Here is a 20,544-nt window from a genome sequence, read left to right as displayed (position 1 = left end):
CCTCCAAGTGCGGCTATGGAAGTCCACACAGATAGCACCCTGGAGAGAGGCTCCACCTTCCATCTGTGCAAAGACAACTACCCAACAACTGAACAGAAAAAACAGGAGAGCAGGGCAACAAACCAAAACCCTTTGCATCATTCTTTGCAACACCTTTATGCTAGTAATTCCTATTTTTATAGCCTATTATTGCTGGCATATGAAGCAATCCAGTCTGCATGCAGGGTGTCAGGGGGTAATGGTTTCTCTGGCTCTCACAGAAACAAGGCACACATGTGCACACACATAACATCTACCACAAAGCAAAACCGTGTTGCTTTGTTCTGGTACAAATAAAGGAAAGCCACAAAAAAAAAAAAAAATTAAAAATGGAAACACTTTCATAAATCTGACACAGCCACATTATTTTGTCCATTCAAGTAATATCAGTTTTCAAAAGCATCTGCATAACGTGGGCCCTGCCACTTCTCCTCAGAACTACTACAGAGGTTACACAAACCACTTCATTAAGAACTTCAAGTTGATTATTTCCTCAGACTTTTACCTGCAGGAATCTATCATATCCCCCAAAGGAAACAGGAAAAATGGCTGCATTTCAAACAAAGCTTCATGGAAGCAAGCACCAAATTTAGCAGGAACATGGGGGGAAAAAAAATCCCCATGGTGGTTGGGCCATGCTCCAACTACCAAACCACACATTTCCTAAGTTCAGGTTTCAGTGTTATCCACTGAATATTGAATATTACTTGAAGTAATATTCAAACAAATTATTTCATCAACTTAGAAGCCATCAACAACTCAGGAAAAGTTACCAATCTTAATCATGACAGGAAATATTAGAGAATGATATAACAATTCTGCCACTTTTCCCCCAGTTACACTCAGTTTTATGCAGAGAATTAGAGCACAGAGTGCTTCCTCCCACTGTCATATGCTCACCTCTTGGTACTCCCCCAAGGGAGTCAGGTACTGAAGAATCAGCCTCTGCTCTATGGCAGGAGTCAAGGGGTAAAGTGTGTAGTTAGTGCCAATCACCCACGGGGACATTTCTGACCAGCTGCTGTTGGACAGTTCAACAAATATCCGCTCTGGTTCCGAGGTGGAGAAGCCCAGCTTTTGCTTGGCCTTCCGGAAGCCATCTCTTTCGTGCTGTTTCCCTGATTTGCTTTTTCTCAGTCCCCCATCATCTAGCTTTGTTGCAGAGTTTACTCTGCTGCTGGTCTTATGACTTGAATCGAGATGAAAGGAGATCTCCATATCACCAGAAACTTCTTCTTGCTCTCCATCTACTGTCATCTCCCCATAATCCATATCCACAGCCTCTTCATCGAGGGGCAGGAGAGGATCTGATGGCACTTTCCGAGGACTGGGGCGCTTGTTCTCCTGTTTTGTGGTCATTTCAGTGACCTGCAGCTCTCGTAGCCGACGAAGCACCAGAGCCACCTGTTTCACAAAAGCAGCACTCATGAGCACACACTCCTTGCTTTGATCATGCAACTCACCTCAGCCATATTTTTTGTTATCACCATATAACTCCTCTACAGTACAAAGGGCTGAGTACACTGTGCTGTACATTTGCCCGGAGAAATAACAACTTTAAAGTGAGAGAATTCAAACCCATTTTGTTATGGCTACTTTCACTCTAAAATATCAGCACCATGTCTCCTGTGTGAGGAGGAGTGGCTGGAAAGCCATCAGGAGCAGATGAGCTATACTGGTGCTAACAGAACCATATACAGCTTGCAGCATCCTTCCACCATCTCAGCCCAGCCTGAAAAAAAGGCAACATTCCCTTTGGAAGCAGAAGCTTTGGTACATTTCAGTTCCAGAAAACCAAAGGTTTTCCAAACCTGTTTAGAGGTTTAGGTTGAATGTTTTCTAAACATTACTTTTAATGTTTAGAAGACATGTCATCACAATTTCAGCATAGCTGTCTCCATGCTGACTTACCTTTCATTTTAAAACCTCTGTCTGGTGGGCAAATCACAATGTGCAATAATTACAGATGTAGAACTTCTGAAAACACTTTAAGGAAAGTATGAATATGAGCCCCATTAAAAAGTAAAGTACCTGACTTCTTAGGTTTCCACTGGCATTTTGAATACAACTGCTGTTAACAGAATAATCAGGCTGCATGCTCCAACTCAGTCAGGAAAGGATGGAAACCATGACTCTTACAGATAGTACTACAACCACTGTAAGACTCGTATATTAACCCATGAATGTGAGCTCCAAGAAATAAAAATTACAAAGAGGTAACTAAACTCCACAAAGAGAAAGTGATTGAGTGGTCATTACCAATTGTGAGTTCTCATCCCTGTAATTTGCAGCAATGTCCTGGTTTTCCATAGCTCCTCCCAGCAGTCCTGTTGCATATGTCCTTAGTGGCTGATCAGCCTCTCGTGCCCACTTAAAGAGATTTTCCACTATGCCTTCCTAGAAGGGAGAAAACAAGAAATCAGTTCTAACAGCTACATTTCATCTTTAACTTGTCAGTCCAGAGAAAGCACCTGTAGGGAAGAATTCTCTCTAATCTCCAGTAATGACCAGGCTAGATTTCCTATCAAACATGTAATGAATAAAAATAACTGGGACAAAAAAGAAATAAAAAAGAAGAAAATTTAAAAAAATCTAAAGCTTTAAGCTGCATGAAACTATGCCCAGACATCAGATATTTGGATTTGCACACCTGCAAAAAGTGGCCAGTCCAGACACTTCCTAGGAAATAGCAAAACACTACAGGTATGAAATAATCCAAACAAACAAGCCCCACATTCCAGTCAGTTTCACTAAAAGAAATCTCCAGCAATTCAGCAAATTTCAAAGAAGCTGTATTGAATTTACATCAAATAAAATGAAATTTGGCTAAATTCAAAACAGACAGTTAAAAAGACAATGGTTTAGTATGAAAGATTAATTTGTTTCCTCTAAATTGTCACTGGATTTGGAAACATCAGCAACAATGGATCATTATCACGACAGAAATCTCGCACATAATTTGAATTATAGGTACAATACAACAAAAGAAAGTGAAAAGTAATAATGAAGAGACATTTTAACAGGAACTCTCAGCTTACAGATCTTTAGAGTTGCCTGTTATATATTTAAAGACAATTGCATTATTTAAACGCTCTTATGTAATTAAAAAAAAAAATCTTGCTGATGAGCTGTGAAATCCCTTGGTCGCTAGAGGGCCTCTTTGTGAGGAGAACAGCACCTTCTTTCCAAAGCCTCCTATGTACAGGAGCTCTAAGTGCCCGGAACAGAGCTCTAAATACTCTCAAGGCAAAAGGAAAAAAGTCCTTAAGTGCAAAACTCCATTTCATTTCAGTTTACAGAGAGCTTTGGTCCCTGGAAATAGCTATATTCTTCTCAAATGGGGAACTATTGTTTTGGTTTTAAATTGTTTTCTGGCCAAGGCTTCCCAGCCTCAGCTTTTGGACAGATCACAAAGAGCTCAAATTAAATTAAATCTTTGACAAAGGGAGCACATTAATCTTTTCTTTTATCATGCTTTAGAATTCATATGCATGTTTCCAACAGTAGAGAAATTAATTCAGAACTTTTATATAAAGCACTACCGCATTTCCAAACTTCAGAAAAACATTAGTTCTTACACATGAGGAAACTGTGACATGAGTGAAATTCACCTTCTCCTCACTTTCCACACTGTGTGCATTCCTTCAGAACAACACATTTGTCAACATGCAGAAGTCTGATTCAGCTGTCCATCACAGTTCCAGATAATCCCCACAAAGCTTGTGGATTTTAGACTGCTTAGTTAAAGTATGACTTGCTTATCACTTAGCTCTAGGAAAGCTATCGCTCTGCCAGAGCTGGGGATTACTGGGCAAGTCCTCCATGTTCTATACAGCCTGCTCCATTCACAGGCTTATAAAGTAACAATTCAAATTATAACAATTCCCAAAACATTACATTAAGTTCCAGCTCCTCTATTTGAATCAGCCACATCACACTTTAAAAAAGCTATGAAATACCCAAATTTTGATTAATTGAACAAGCCAAGAGCAAAAAGCCTGAAACCATTAGTAAGATTGGACAGATTTGCTCTCAGACACAGAATTTCAATGGGGCTTTCTACTGGTTTCTCCTTTGGCAAGTCTTGTTGGAGTACAAAATAAAGGAAGCTTAAAACCCAAGCTTTAGTACAGGTGATACCTTTTCCTGAAAGACAACAGCTGTTTCCAGTCCCGGCATGATGTCCAGAAGAAGTCTGCAGGCAGCAGTGTTTAGTGGAGGTTCTCTGCTTGTCATCACATAAGCATTCACTAGCTGCAGAAGATCAGGAACAGCACTGGTTTGAAATTCAACTCTGACCAAACCCAGAGCCATGAAAGCCTTACAGCTTCCACAGCAGCAAAACAATAAAGTAAGGAATGCCAGTCTAAGCCCTGGATCTCAATATGACCAGCCTTTAGCCTGCTCTCTCAATGCCTTACAAGTTGGGATTACTTCTCAGAGAAGCAGAGAGCCTCTGATCTGCTGTTCACTGACTAAATATCTATCTTGAACTGATTTGTAGAGACAAGTGCCTTGAAAAACTGTAACAGTGCGAACATGAAAAGATAACTAAAAAAATTAACATAAGAAATTGCACATTTTTAGTTGCACCTGTATTTGCTTACCACCTGCAGTTTAGGACAGAAAGACATGCAAAGAAATCTGTCAGAATCCTTCCAGCAATGTGTACTGATATAGGTGCTTGCAGGAATGCAAAGGTAATAGAATTCTAGCTATTAAGTTGTGTTAGAGGTTAGCAATACAAGTGGAAAGACAGACTCTTTGCCTCCTGATTCTCTGCCTGAATCTTCTCAAGCTGACATGCTCTTCTGCTCCTGCAGGCAGCCCAGCAGTTCCAAGCACTCAGAAACAAAGCACTGGAATTAGTGGTATTATTTCCATTATAGAAAGAAATGATGTTTTTAGACTTGTATTAGAGAAGCTCTATTTTCTTTAAAGAGACTGCTAAATCTTGAAAACAGCTAATTCATTTGTTGTTACACACATTCCAATAGCTCATGAACTCCCTTTTACTTGAGTCACTTTAACAGTGGAAAGCGTGTTGATCTTAAACCCATCTTAAAAACCAGTATAATGAAAAAGATAATTCTGACACCACTAAAATAAATATTAAACAAGTACCAAGGTCAACCAGCACAGAGGAAATAAAAGCAATAAGGTGGTATGAGGGATTGACAGAGGAAGTTCTCAAAGCAAACCTACCGCATTCATGAAATCATCATTCTTGAAGAGTATCCTCAGTAAGTGACCAAGCATGCACTCTGGGTCTGCCCGACCTGTGGGAAAAACAGGAGAACACTCATCTTCCTACCTCAAGATGCCAACATTAATATTGAACTGCTACCTTCAAACCGACTGTGGGATGCTCTAGTGTCAGCACTACAGAGCACAACTTCCAGGTATAAAAGCAGTGTCAGACCTAGATCAGCAGCTGACACATCCAGGTTAAAAACTGTTTACTTTTGAATATGAGCTACCAGGTGAGCACTGGGACACAGCTGGTGCTGCTGAAAGCACTTAGGACACCTTACCTGGGTGTCGGTCATCAAACGGGTCTGGGTCCCCTTTGCGGTACTCTTCAGTCTCCTTCTCAATCAGCTCGGACATTCTGCAGCAGAAACAACACAAAGTGAGCAGAATTCACACTCCTGGAGCACAGCTCCTTACATGCACAGATCTGTCAGAGCACTCCAAACCAGCCCATCAGCTTTCACCCAACACTCAGTGCTACCAGAGGATATTTGTCAGTCCACAATAGGGGGAAAACACTAGCCTCTACTATCTCATCTCATTTTTAGCTCTGAAACACACTGAACCTGTAGCAACACCCCAGAGAAACACAGACAGGACACTCTGAAGGGCCAACACCTTTTATTTACTCATGTTAGACTCCCTGTGGTGTTCTACAACACATAGTGTAGAGACTTAGAGTAAATAAAGGGCTTGAGCAGTGCTTCTCACCACTACAGTGTCTTTCTTTGGCAGCAGAGCAAGTCCTGAACAGGTGACTTAGTCCTCCTCCCTGTTCAGTCTGTGCAGGGACAGCTGTTCAAACTCTCTGCATTTTTTTGTTATTTTGCACATTAAATTTCAATTGTGTTGTAGAACATAAATATTTAATAAATATTAAATACATTTATTAAGTGCTGTGTAACCTCTATTCAGTTATCAACTTTTTACCATGCGTCAACTACCACCACGGATAAGATGAGAAACTCAGCCAGCTCCCTGTTTACAGACCTCCAAAATACATTAAATACTCCTCTGTATCAGAAAAACAAAATTGTGTTGTTTTAGAGCTATGCCTTGCCCTAAATTGAGAAGCAGCCTCAGCATAAGAAATACTATGCTCTAATTTGTTCAGAATGAACAGTAAGATAATTATTATTTTTGTTTACACAAAATCAAGAAGAGGAAAATTATCTCATGGTCATGCAATAAATAATTCCATAGTCATACACTGTCCTTCTCCATGTAGTGTTACAGCAGAAATATATGCAATTTGAGGTGAAATAAAGAGCGCTTAATTCAATTGAAAAAGCATTAGGAAATTAAATCTCATTTCCTTGATATACAACATGATTCCTTCCCCTCTACAGAGGTCCAGAGTGGGAGGCAGCATCTATGTGAAGCAGCACAGCATTTTAAAACAAGGTCTTAATACCTCAGGGTAGTTATCTAGGCAGAGTTTATCACAGGGGAGGGAAAACTGCTGGAAGGCTGCAGTAATCCCTGGAAAAATATTTGTCTTTCACAGAGGATTTCCCTTGCAGAACACTGCTGACTTCTACTCCATTCCTGTTACCTTCCAGAAAATATCCAGTGTTCCCAGGCATGACTAGAGGCAAAAATGTACAGTCCTGCCTCTGTGAGCTACACTGACTTGCCAGTGTGACAGAGGATGACTCCTGCCAGATTCTAGGAACAGCAAATTAGCTCACTGGGAATGAGCAGAGAACTTTCTTGCTTTCATTTGATCTGACAATTATCATTCAACAAACTGTTGATCCTGTGGGGTTCCAATATTTACTTTTATAAGCTTGATTGTGAAGGGATGCAAATTGTGTCCCTTGTTAATAATAGGCAGCACAGCTTGAGCTCTCAAAAAATTCTGGCAAAAGCAAGTTACTTAAATACTCCACTGCCAGCTACTCATTTTATTTCCATGAGAACTAATAGCTTGAGGGATGTCTGCTGACAGAAAACTCAGACAAATGGGGAGCTGGGAAGCAGCACTCTCGCCTTGTCAGGTCTTTTGAGGTGATAATCAGCGTTTTGGTGATGTGCCAGAAAGGACAGACAAGCAGCATGGAAAGTGAGCACAACACTCTGGCCAGTGCATCCTGTCTGGGTAGGCAGCCAAACAGCAAGCTAGTGCCCAGTGCTTTCAGGGACAACATTATCACAGGCTCAATGAAAGGCAAACGTGAATCACTAATAATGGAGGGTTTTGAGATAATTATTCACAATTGTTTGACCAAAATAAAAAAAATACAAAATGCATTGCCTCTTGAAAATTGATTAAAAAAAAAAAAAAAAGAAAATCAAGAAAAATCAAGCTTGCTTACAATACTCTTCTTTTAACTAACACATATAAAGGTGTTTTATGACTTAGATAAATCTATCTAGATCAACAGCTTTGTCAATTCTCAACTCAACTGAGTATCAAATAACTACCAAGGCTCATTCCCACCTTTTAACATGGGCACCTGGTACACAGGGCTGTAACAAAACACAATTCACAAAACCACAGAACTTCTATTCAGTTTTCAAGATTTCCTTCACTCATTTGGCATTATACTGGTTCTGCAGCCACTTCCAAGTCTGCAGACAAGATGCAGGATTTACAGGGAGCTATTCACTTCTAGCTAATTTTTTTTCTCTTTACAACTGCCTTTGGAAAGTTAGTCAGATCCTCATTTTCACTTGCCACAAACTGAGTTCACCTTGGGAGTGGGGAAGGAAGGGACAGGGGTATACAGAAAAGTATGTCAATATGCAAGGCCCCCAGTGATCTAGATGGCACAAGAAAGCCATCCTAATCCTGCTCTGTGTCATCACCCAGCATTAATGACCAACTTGAGTCTTTGCAACAGATTGCAACAGTGTAAGATGCTCTAGGATCCCATATCACAATATGGCTGGTTTGTGGAGATGAAGTTACAACATTAAACTGCTGATTAATTCCCTTGATGAAAAAGGCTCCTGGGATGCAATAAATGATCTGAGTCCCAGGATTTGCCTGATTGGTTGAACATGATTTGCATGCAGTCTATGAAGTAACACTATTGCAGGATCATTTCAATTTACAGTATTTTTGAAAACCATGTATATTAAATATGTTGTTTGCTGACAGGCTTTCCAAGCAATTTCCTCAATTCATACCTTCTAACTCTCAACTGTTTCTAAATCCAGAAAACCAGCTTTTTGGAAGTGACAATTCAGCTGTGGTCTTGTAACTGGCGCTATTACTGTTGCTGTCCTCGTCCTGTTACTGCACTCTCACCTGTGCTACCTCAGCATCACATTCTACAGACCCCCATCCACACAGGAAAGTTTTCTTCTATTTAGCTCACAAGGAGGAAAGAAGTAGAGAAATATCACTCACCAACAAGCATGACCACAGCTCCCTCTGCCCTGCAACCAAACCAGTATGCAAGGGTATTGCTCTGCCTCAGGACATTGGCCAGTGCAAGCTCCAGTTACCAGCAAACTCTAAATATCTAAATAGCCAAAATTCTCTCATACAGATACAAATATGGCTCTCATTGATAACTGAGGCACTGTAAATCTAATTTATGATTTTAACTTCTGGCCAAAGCCAGTAGATCCCCTTGCTACCTAGCTTAAATAAATCTGTACCATCTCCACTAAAGCAAAAACACCCAAGCCTTCACCATTCATAACCACTCTTCCTGCTGCACAGAAAAACCTTGAGAAACAACAGAGTTATTAGACTTGTCTGAGCCTAAATGATGCAGGGAGCTCCAGGAGCTGAGTGGGAGCAAGAAGTGCCAGACTGCTATAAGCACAAAAAAACCACATGTTTCGTTCAAATGTCTTTAAATTTCTTAGAATACAGTAAATTTCTGGTTATGCCAACAAGAAAAAGCCTTGAAATAGCACACATTTCCTTCAGACAATACACAAAAATATACCAAAACCTGTCTCATGATTTTCAAGAGACCCACTAATTTTCAAGTGTTTAGGGTTGTATTTCTGTTGCTCATCTCCCTCTCCTGTGCTGCTATTTTTAAAATGCAGTAAGAACAGCAAAAAAGTTGTGGCCAGTGGGTGAGGCTCATCACAGACCTGAGCAAAGAAACTCCACCAGACTCCTGTTGCTTCCACCCAGTGCCAGCTCCAGCTCTGTGCACTGACCTGTCTGACCCAACAAGGCAGAAGAGACACCTGGATTGCTCCTGAGCTGCAGAGCAGTTGAGTCCTGCACACACAAGGCAGGCCATGGATCTGCAAGCAGAGCTGTGAGGAATTGGGGGAATTTCTGCAAATCTCCCCTTAAAGGAGGACTAATGTCAGTCTACTCAAATGAAGCCTGGCTTGGGAAACCACAAATGCAACTGATCATTCAAATACTTCTTTTGTACTAGATACTGTCTTATAATTAATGGTGTTACCTAGACTGCCCCAAATAATTTTTTGTTCCAGGGAATATTTTTCTCACAATACAATGCCAGTCGATCATCACACAGCTTAAAAAACAATCCAGTTTTAAAATTACACTTTAAATATTCCCTATGAGCTTCACTAATATCTTCTCAATATAGCTCCTCCTACTCTCATCATTTCATTTAATCTGATCAATGTCACTGCAATCTCAAATGCCTCACACCTTGCTTTTCATCTCAATGAATGTTTTACAAGCTTCAAGAGAAGATACCAAAGTTATTCCAAGCGTTTAATGATGTTCCTGACTTCTACTATTTCAGAAAATGAAATTCATGTTTCAGAGACAGTTTGTGTAAGATGTCTCTGCAATATTAATTTCTTACTAGAAGTTTTTATTTAAATACCACACTAACAGTTCATTTTCCAGACCAAGAAAATTAATTACAGGTTATCGGGTATGTGAACACCTCAAGAAAAATATGGTCAAAGCTGCTGTCATGTAACTTCAGATATTCAGCTTTAGGGATTTGCTTAATAGACCTTACCTGGTGAGAATAGGGACCATGTCTTGCCCGCTGCCATGTTCTTTCTCCCATTGCTCAAGCAAAGTAGTGAGCTCAGCCTTGGAGTCCACATGCCCAGATCCTGAAGTCATGGCTTAGCCTAAGGGAGAGGTAACAACCAGAAAAAAAAAAAAAAAAAAGAGGAGGGCATAAAAATGAGCAAGAAATCCCACTCTTTTCCTGTATTCATTGAAACAATCTAAGTCAAATATTACAAGTCATTTGAAAGAGGCTAATAATACTCAGAGAAAAGGAGTGAGAAAAAAAAGTGACAGAACAGTGCTTTCAAAGGTGAAAGCTTCTTTCTGGTCCTTTGCCTGCAGACTAAAGAGCACATGCACCTCTGAACACAAGTCCTGACTGGTGCTCCCCAGTCCTGACCAGGCTGGTTGGAATGCACAGCTCACCACAACTGTGTTCACTGCTGAGCCTTGTAAAAGCTCTGCCTCAACTCCAGTAGCACACCTGAGCTACCCTTTGTGGAGATTTACTCAAGAACCAACCCAGCCAGGGCAGCAAGATTGTGATCAGTGTTATTATCCCAGTTTAATGCCCTGCAGCCAGCGGTGGAAGTGCCAACCAACTCCTCAGGTCCACAGTGCTGAGGAGCAGAGGCAGCCCCTGAGCGCTGTGGGCAGTGGGAGCAGCCTCAGGACAGCCGTGATGGGAAAGAGCCAGACACCACCAGCTCAGGGTTTCCACCACTAGCTCAGGGTTTCCAAGAACAGCCAGTGGCTCCAGGAGGAGGGAAGAATGATCACAGGAGGAAACACTGGTGCAATTACTTCAGATTTATCAGCCTTTACTTGCATGACAGCAGTTGACAGAAGATTAATCTTCCCATACTCAAAAGCAAGAAAATCCTACAGCACTGAGTGACTTGTTGAAGTACCATTTAATGAAGGGAACTATCACTGTAGGTTCTGTTTAAGCCTTCAAATTTCCAGGTGTCAGCTTTTGTCGATCTGATAAAAACCTACTAGAAATATTAACAGCTAAACTAGAACAAAATCTGTCTCAAGATACTGCCATGCCCCTAGTTTCCAACCTGACAGACTGTGATTGCTGTGAAGAGTTGTAACTTCTGGAGGAAGGAATACCCAAACCTGATTTATAAACTGACTTTGTATTGGTGGTGTGGAACAGTACACAAAGCAAAACAGATTTCTTCACATCAAAAAACACACAAAGATTTTCAGCATTCCATTAGCCATAACATAGCCAATATCCATCTGTCATGAGATTAAATATCCATTTGTCATAACTGACCCACAGAAAGAAGTTTTCAAACTAGTGTTAAATACAGAAGCATTTAAGACAGTGACATACACATCAACTCCTGAAATACATGTTCAGGAGTCAGTCAAATGGCACTCTAAAGTCAGCCACAGCACAGATTACATATGCATTTATAGCCCAAGTTGTCTCTGAAAAACATCACATTCATTTAACTGTGTGCTGGACACCTCTAATTGGTTTAAAACTTTTCCTCACTTGAGGAATGGATGAACAATACTACAGTTCTACCTCTTGTTTCATAGGTGCCTCTGAATTTAATGTACTGTGACTGGATAGTTAAATGGGAAACATTTAACTATGGGAAGAAACATTTAACTAATGGGGAAGAACACTGGCTGAAGATTAAACTGGCAGAAACTGCACAAAAGTCATTACCCAAAGACCACAAAAAAATAACCCTGTGACTACAAGAACACCATTTTGATAAGTACTATATAAAGTGAACATATGCTAACAAAAAAACTACCAAAGCATGAAGAAGGATGATGTTTCCTAAATCGCAAGTAATTATGATTTTATCTAGGGCATTCATTATTCATTCCTTCTTTTCAGAACTACATCAGGAAATTCAATGCAAATGCATAAATTGCTGAGGAAGAAACACTACCTTAGATGCAGGCAAAAATATAGTGAGCTTGTACACACACACACACACACCCCCAAAACACCTTTGAAAATAAAAACTACTCCAAGCTAATAAAGCCCCATTTCCTTTTTCATTAACTGAACATCACTTGCCAGCAGCACCACTTCAGAGCTTTTAAATATCACAGAAAAACATTCAGACAAATGCACTCTGAGCCTAAGAACACAAATGCTGTACCGGAATCCACATTCAACCATTTCAGACACCCCCACCTTCATTCTGTACTCAAGAGATACAGAAAAAAGGGTCCTGTGACCTCAGAGCTTGTACAGGGCTTGTGCAGGCTCTCCTGCAATCTGGAGAAAAATTTACTTCCTCTAAAAACCCTTAACTGCTCCTGCTGGAAAACAGAAAAGGTCCAGCAATACCTGCAACAGGTCAACCAAGTCCAAGTCAGGAAGACCACAGGACCTGCTAACACTGCCCTCTGGGACATCTCATGCTATACCAAAATCAAGTGAAAACTCACACCTATCCCTAAAACCTGGAGTATTGCCTCAATAAAGCACATTATTGGTCTAAATAACTGGTGCTGACAGAGAGTTGTTCTCCTAAAATGAAGTTATAACATAAAAAGGCCACCTTTTCTACTGGGACACACTAGTGACAGCGACTGTCTTGCCAAGGCATCTCCTCTCTTCCACAGACTTCCCTCCCAATCTATTCCAGAACATACATTTTAGATGGCATCACAGAAACTCTTACTGTGCTCACTTTTTTCAAGAATCCACCTTAAATCAAAGTCAAGAGCTCTGCAGAGAGGGCAAGAACATAAATGATATGAACTAACCTGTAACTGTCAGCAACACACCTGGTCTGATGGAGAGGAAATCTGAGAGAACAGCTCTGACTTTCACTACTTCCCTTGAACAAGCTACTGAAAAAATTCCATCTTAAATTGCTCTCCAAGAACCAGCAGAAGTGATCTGATTTAAATTGGGGGGGACAGGAGGGGAGAACAGGGGGATGTAATTTTTTTCTTTTAGTATGTTTTGAAAATCCCTGCGCACTACAGATTTATACATATACAAAACATCTAATATACATAACATATACATAATATATACAGAACATCTAATAAGCTAAGGAATGGGATTTTCTCCCAAACAGCACTATTGCCAAAATATCTTTAGAATCAATATTAATAAAACATAAAGCACTTACTTTTACTTTGAAAGACAAATATTTGTAGTCTTAACTACCATGGTGGCCACTGCCACTGAAAACCCACATGTGCCTGTTTCAGCACACCATGGCTGGTGCACATGGTATTGCTTTAATATTAATCACTGCTTGTATTCCTGTGTCACAGCAAAGGCTTCATGGGCAGTTCACTCTTCTGAGCTTCGATGTAAGAGTTTGACATACAAGGGAAACCCAAAGAATATTGAGACACAGATTCCTCAAGGTACTCACATGTTTTTGAAACCTCAGACACTTTAGTGCTTGAGTCACCTTAGTGAGACACCTCTGAACAGCAAGGAAATAAAATTCCAGTGACCTCTAACCACAAACCTTGATTCAGTGCCTGGAACAATTCAGCTCCACCTTTCTGTCCATACGGGCCTCGCAGTAACCACAACACTACCACAGCTCATTCCCTTACTGATGCTGTGTTCAGGGAAAAGCTTAGGAGGTTCTGAACACACTCACTTCCCACAGATAAACATTTGAAAGCATGAAACCTCTTAGTGAATATAAATATACCTGTAAAATCTGAAAACCAACAGTTTGGTTATTTGGAAAATGAATGCAAAAGGCCTAACTTAGCAATTTAAATGGAAAATTAATGAGCTACACAATAAAATAAAATAAACAAAACAACAAAAAACAAACAAACAAAAAAAAAAAAAACCCCAAAAAATCTCCTGAAAACCACAATTTTAATAAACATTCCAGGAAGACTGCACATTCAAGTTAATTAATGGACAAAAATTACATGAAGATTTGTAATTCCACATGCATAGGGGCAACTCAAATTCTAATAACTGTGCTTTGAGCCAGCTTAAATAGTCCAGTTTTACATTGTTCCCAAACATGATTCTAAGTATGGCTGAGGACACAGTGTAGAGGAGAAGACCAGCATCATAAAGCAACACCACTAATGACTTGGAATTTAGTTAATTGACCAGCAAAGCTAAGCAGTACATCTGTAGGTCCTTTCATACTTGTATTTTAACACAAAGAATTCCTTACTTCAAGAAAAAATAAAATTCTCCCTCTCATCACAAATATCCTTTAAAGAGATGAGCCATCTGACAGCTATTTGTCTAAACCTGTTGAGCCTGAAGTAACCACATGGAATTTAAAGGATCACAAACTGCCAACACTGAAGTTCACTTGTGGAAATAATATACCACCAAATAAGAAAAGCCTCGCAATCTCTGGAGGACAAAAACGTGGTTTGGTGTCCTACACTGAGGGAAGTCTTCATTCGTTCAACTTCACTGTTTAACAGAGATCCAAACTGGCTGTTATACTGAACATATCCCTACTGTTGCTTTTAAGTATTTGTTTAAAAACCTGGCTGGTTTTTTGGGGCGTTTTTGTTTGGGTTTTTTTTTTTTTTTAATTAAGGCATTTTAAGGACAGGGAAAACCACAAGGTTATTCAGTTTCCTGGAATTTCTCCTTTTACAAAACAAACTTAGAACTACGCTCTGATCTAGCAGGACAAGCCCAAAAAACAGGAACAAACTTCTGTTGTCTACAAAATAAGAGGAAAAAAAAAAGCCCCGCTCCGTTTCATCATCAATTCCTCTTCGCGCGGCTGCAAGGGGAAACACGCGGGCCGCACCTCGCGGGGGCGGCCGCTGACAGCTCCCGCGGGGTCCCACACTGCCGGGCTCGGCGGGACGCACGGGCGGCCCCAACGTTTAAAGGTCGGCAGAGACCAGAGTGGGGGGAGCGAGGAAGCAGAAAGCCTCCCGCCCGACCGGGCCCAGCACAGGAGGAAGAGCCGGCGCAGGGGGCGGGCCGGGCGCGGGGGCCCGGGGCGGGCGGGGCGGCGCAGGCCCGGTCCCGCCGGGGGGGACAGGCCAGGCCGGGCCGGGCCGGGGCCGCCGGGCCCCCTGCCCCGAGGGCGCCCCCTAGCGCGGGGGCGGACCCGCAGCCGACCCTGCTCCCCTGAGGCGCCCCCCCCACCCCGCGCCGCTGCCCCTGCCCGGCGCGGAGGCCGCGGCCGCCAACCGGCCCGGCCCGGCTCGGCTCCAGGAAAGCGGAGGCGGCGCGTCCCGCCCAACCCCGACCCCGGTACCTGCGCGCTGCCCCGCGGTGCCACCGCCGCCCCCGGCCCCTGCTGCCGGCCCCGCGCACCCCGCGGCGGCCGCGATCGCTGTGGAGGGCGCACACTTTTTTGCGTCACCGGGCTGCGTCACGGCGCGCGCGTCACGGCCGTGAGGGAGCGGGGCGGGGGCCACACTCTCGGCCGGCCTGCCGGGAAAGGGAGTTCGCGCGGGGCGCATGCGTCTCCCAGGAGCTGTCGCCGCAGAGGGTGCTGGGAGCTGTAGTTCCTGGTGCGTGCCGCCATTGCCAGCGCCGTGGCTTCGGGCGGAGGGGTCGGCGCTTTACCAGGCGTTCTCCGGAGAAAGGGGCGAGGCTGTTGGCTCCGCGGCACGGTGTGGCGCGGAGGAGCCGCCGGCAAGCAGCTGTCGGCCCCGATACCCGCGTGCCCGCCCCGATAGCGGCGTGTTGCTGGGCACGCCGCCATCCGCCCTCCAGCCCCACGGTGGGACCATCACCAGCTGCGGCTGCGCTTCCTTTCTTAAGGTCGAATATTGTTCACTGTGTTGTTCACCTGTTAGATCACCTCCAGCTGCACAGCGAGGTGCTTCAGAGGGAGGACAGCTTGCAGGAGAGCTGGGATGCCGAGCACGCCGGCTCCTGTTCCAGAGTGATTCCTCCTATCCCCGACACAGGAAGGAACATCGTCCTGCTTCTTGACACTTAAACGGGGGGTGATTTTGGCAGCTGTAGCTAAACCCCACAGCAGAACTGAACACTGAACACTCACCTCCACCTCTGCTCTGGACCATAACAAAGGAGGAAGAGGAAACTCGGGTTCTCCTGAGTCTCAGAAAAACTTCTCTTCCCACGTTCCCACCCTTCCTACAGCTGCTCCTTATGAGCTCCGGAGAGCTCATCCACTCCCCAGTCCTTCCCTCTATCACTGCAGGAAAAGTTATGCACCTGCCTGTGATGAGAGAGCCTGTGTGCAAAGAAACCCTTCAGTACTGTATAGCCCTATCCCTGTGTGCCTTCCACATGCAAAGTCTTCTGTTCCTCTGGGATTGTTTTTCTTTGTCTGTTGGTTTCACAGTGGGAATATCCCTGCTCTTGTGTGCTTTTACAGTGGTAATGAACTGTTATTTTGCACGGTCCCTTGCCCTGCTGTATCGAGTTGCCCATGGAGAAGATCCACGTACTGTCAGCGAAGTTACCATTTCTGAGGGGAAGGAAGATCTGGAAAAGTAAACTCCTCACCCAGGTCCTCGTGGCTGGTAGGAGAGCACCAAAAGTATCAGACCTACCTGCAGTGTTAATATCCAGGCAAGTTCATCAGTTCTACAGCTGCATCTTCCTCCTCCCCTACAAGGCACCTGGGAGCCTCAAGGCAGGTGAAGAGATTCAGATCCTGGCACATTGCTGGCACAGGGCACAGCTTGCAGCTACCTCTGGCTCTGGCACAGCTCTGCCACAGCCTCCTCTACAAACTGCCCAAAATGATCAGGCCTCCAACTCCTGCATTTCCACATCTCAAAGATATTTGGGAAGGATTCATTCCAACATTATAGTTTCCCACAGGGCAGGTGGGAGTCCTACTGGCTCACCTGTCAGGAACAAGACATGAAAGCAATGAAATCCCAGTTTATGCTGCTGTGCTCTAGTAATTGCTGAGGTACTGGCAGGAGCTTTTCTCATAGAAGAATAAAAAATTAGTTAATAAGGAGAAAGAGGGTCTTTCCTCGAGAAAAAAGCTTCATAAGCACCATTCCTATCTAAGATGCCCCACAGTGTCTGCATTAATCCACTTTCTTGCATTGCAGCTGCATAAATCCCTTCCCTGGGCAGTGTTTGCACAGGTAGAGATTCTGCTACCACACTTACAGCATCTGACTGTCAGTCTTGATTGACTCCAGGATAATGAGTACAACAGTGGGAATCCTGCAGCACTGGATGTAGTGAGTAAGCCCCCACCCTCACAACACTTAACCTTAATGATGCAATTGAAGGAAAAACCCACAAAACAAATGCAAAATATGGCCATGGGTTGCAGAGCAATAAAAATTGGAGGCCAGCAGTGAGCTGGCACCTCTTGCCCTGTGGGATCTTGTAGCTGAGAGGCCCGTGGTGTGCGAGGAAGGGAAGGTTCACACCCATGGGCTCCCCCACCAGAACATATTCCACAGGATGGCAAACTGATAGTAACCTTGACTAATAGCTGAATGACAATTTGAGGTTCCTTGAACAAAGTAACCACTCCTCCCCTTCTGTCACATCCCAGATCATCTCACGATACTGTGGTTTACCAGGAGAGGATAAACGCATTTCATGGGGCCCTAAAAACTTCTAGACTTAAGGACAATTAGCTGTGGGATCAGGGGAGGAAAAGCACTGTAGGTGAAGCCAGGAAGACACATATTGTGTTTCCAAAGGATGCCTTGAGTATAGCTAGGGGTGGAAAAGTGTCTGAGATACTTAATCTCTCACAGTTGCTGGCAAAGGCAGAGAGCCCCATACCCAGGCTACAGGCAGCAGTTTCAGCTTCTGCCTGAGCAGACCTTTGCTCTGAGAATGAGAAAAATATCATTATCAAAAAGCTCACAACGTTTCACAACATTCAGAGATGCCTCACCACAGCTGCCCTATGAGGACACAGGATGGATTCTTTAGGCTTTTTGGGGTGTTAATTTGCCACCTTGACCTCCAACACAGTTCTACAGTGATAAAGTTCGTTGATTTGCTACACTCAACCTTTCATTAATTGCCCCATCCTCTTGTGGGACTCAATTTGCTTGTCACCGTGTATCTCCCTGTAACTGAGCTCCTGTTGAAGGGCAGCTGTGACAGTGGTCACTGACCGAGCAGTATCAGCCTCTGCAGCATAACTTTACTGCATGACTCATAGCATAGGTGAGTAGTGAGCCCTGGGATAGTGTTCAGTGCCCTCCCATCACTGTATCACTCTGCAGCAGCAACTGCACCCAGCACCCAGCTGGAATTCCCAGCAGCATCCAGGGAAGGGTACAATGCCGGGACGTGAAGCTTTGGGAGGGTCTGACCCTGCCCTGCTCAGCTGCTCGTAAACTGCCGGGTGTTCCTTCGGCGCGCCCGTGCCCCGGGGAGGGCAGGAACCGGGCGGGAGGGCAGGAACCGGGCGGGAGGGCAGGAACCGGGCGGGAGGGCAGGAACCGGGCGGGAGGGCAGACGGCTGCGGAGCTGCACCTGGGAACGGAGCAGTCTGCCAGGGCAGCAGGGGAGGTCAGCCGGCTGTGATGCACTTTCTGCCGAGTGCCGTCCCCCTTTCCACGCTGCCACTCTCCTGTGTGCCTCTGGGGATCTGGGCAGTGGGCAGCAGGCACAAAACCCTGACAAAAAGGCCTCGGTTCCAACCCTAGGATCGTCTATTGCTCACCCAGCCTGGATCTGCCCAAATAGTTCAGAAGTGGTTTTATGAGGTGCGAAGCAGATAAATATCTGCAATAATACCCCTCATGCCTAAAGGGCTTTAAACACTGTCTAGACTCCCCCAGAGCATCTGATTGACGTGTGCTGAATTTTCACGTTGTACAAAAATATTGCCTGATGGATTAGATTATGGCCATGGGTGACCTGCAAGCTGGCAGCCAGCACCCCTCAAACGATCTCCTATTTCTTGCCCACATCAGGGAGACTGCAGATAATACGGTAGAAAGAGGTACAAAGGGAGAAAAAAAGGTACAAAGGGAAATAAGCAGGGAAGAGCAGTTCAGTGGGATCCCCTCTGCCTGGACAGACTCAGCAGAACAAAGGGGCTGCAGGCATTGCCACAGGTTACCTGCGATCCAGGTGACCGTGGGCAAATGGGGCCAAAATGTGTGCGCTGAGTGTTCCGATAAATGATGTGCGACAAGGGAATAGTTCATCACTAGGTGGCACACCGGCATCATCACACCACAACAGCGTCCTCTTGGGAGGAAAAAGCTCAAAATAGCCCAAAGCAAAAATTAACAAGCAATCATCCGGGGCCGAGGTGCTTAGAGGAGCCATCTGTGTGCTCACACACACAGAGCAAAACCACCCAACAACTGGAGAGAGATATCAAATGTAAAAGGGCAGGCAAAATGTGTTCATTCAATCGAATTCTGCCTGTGCTCCTTCGCTATTTCTGAGTGACGGTGGGAAAGGCAGGGGAGGCTCGCTCATCAATGGAATGCAAAGAGGAAATGCACGGAGGGCAGCAGAGGTCCAGGGAATGCAGTTGCCCCCTTTTCTGAGAGGTATGCCTGCCCTTGTGTGTGGAGAGAGCATTTGGGGGTCCCTCCCAGCAGAAAAGGCCAACCAAAGCTCAAGAAGAAGTTTCTCACAGAGATACACAGGGGACAGTGACAGCAGGCTGATGGCACCTACTGCAAAAGGACTTCGAGGATGGTTGTTTGTGGGAAAAGAGTGATAGGGGAGTGATAGCAACACTTCTGGGGCAGGTTTTCTCTGGCCTGGAGCTAAAATAGCAATACAAACTAAAACCAGCTAAGCTATTTATGAGGTGGGGCCAGGGAGAGACCTACATTTTGGCAGTGGCTGAATTACCATTGTGTCTTGTTTTACTACTATAATCTCAAAGTCTCAAGGACCTTACCATGGCAAACTACACTAACTCTTCTGGACACCCACAGGATCTGCAGGACTTGCCATCAGGCAGGCTGCTCCCCAGGCTCTCCTGGTGTTTGCATGGACCCAGCAGTGCAGACACAGGCTCCCCAGCCAGCTTCCCCTGAGCATTTAGCCCAGACTGAGGAGAGAAGCCAGATCTATATCTAGGAATATGGAAATGCAGAAGAATGTCGTTCATCAGCTCAGATACTAATGAGAACATGAGCAGGCAAAAAGCTCTCTTCCAAACAGGCTGGTGCCAAAACGCTCCATTCAGACACTCAGTGTGATGCCAAGAGCACATAACTGCCTAGCTGAGCATCTGAGTGACAGCACATCTGCGCTTGCAGGCTGAAAGTCAACAAAAAAGTTAAATAGTACAAAGTGATCAGTGTTGCATGAAGTATACACTGACATGAAGTATATACACCTCTTGCTTTCAGCTGCATGGCCCCCAAATTCTGACCATGCTGCTACTGCAGTCTTGCTCAGCACTTTGGGCTCAGCTTCTCAC

At 44.2% G+C, this 20,544-nt stretch overlaps 1 protein-coding gene across 9 annotated transcripts in view; it reads right to left on the bottom strand.

Annotated features, from left to right (window-relative positions):
• The window catches only part of DCAF1 (DDB1 and CUL4 associated factor 1), a 47,170-nt gene extending 31,668 nt beyond the window's left edge, over positions 1-15,502 (bottom strand). For 6 of the 9 annotated variants that reach the window (XR_004499277.1, XM_015641026.2, XM_015641023.2 and 3 more), the window contains exons 1-7: positions 15,436-15,501; positions 10,218-10,335; positions 5,574-5,650; positions 5,245-5,318; positions 4,180-4,293; positions 2,299-2,436; positions 940-1,443 (exon numbers count right to left, since the gene is read on the bottom strand). Coding sequence is in view for 7 of the 9 variants with exons in the window: in XM_015641026.2 (XP_015496512.1) it covers positions 940-1,443; positions 2,299-2,436; positions 4,180-4,293; positions 5,245-5,318; positions 5,574-5,650; positions 10,218-10,327 (1,017 nt within the window). In the remaining 2 variants the exon portion in view is untranslated. Of the gene's footprint in view, positions 1-939; positions 1,444-2,298; positions 2,437-4,179; positions 4,294-5,244; positions 5,319-5,573; positions 5,651-10,217; positions 10,336-15,435 lie in introns of all 9 variants that reach the window. The other 3 variants (XR_004499276.1, XM_015641027.3, XM_015641024.2) reach the window with 2 other exon arrangements.
• Positions 15,503-20,544: the final 5,042 nt, after the last annotated feature.

This window comes from Parus major, chromosome 12, assembly GCF_001522545.3.
Source record: "Parus major isolate Abel chromosome 12, Parus_major1.1, whole genome shotgun sequence".
NCBI classification, from domain to species: domain Eukaryota; kingdom Metazoa; phylum Chordata; class Aves; order Passeriformes; family Paridae; genus Parus; species Parus major.
This window is presented reverse-complemented; position numbering and strand designations above follow the sequence as displayed.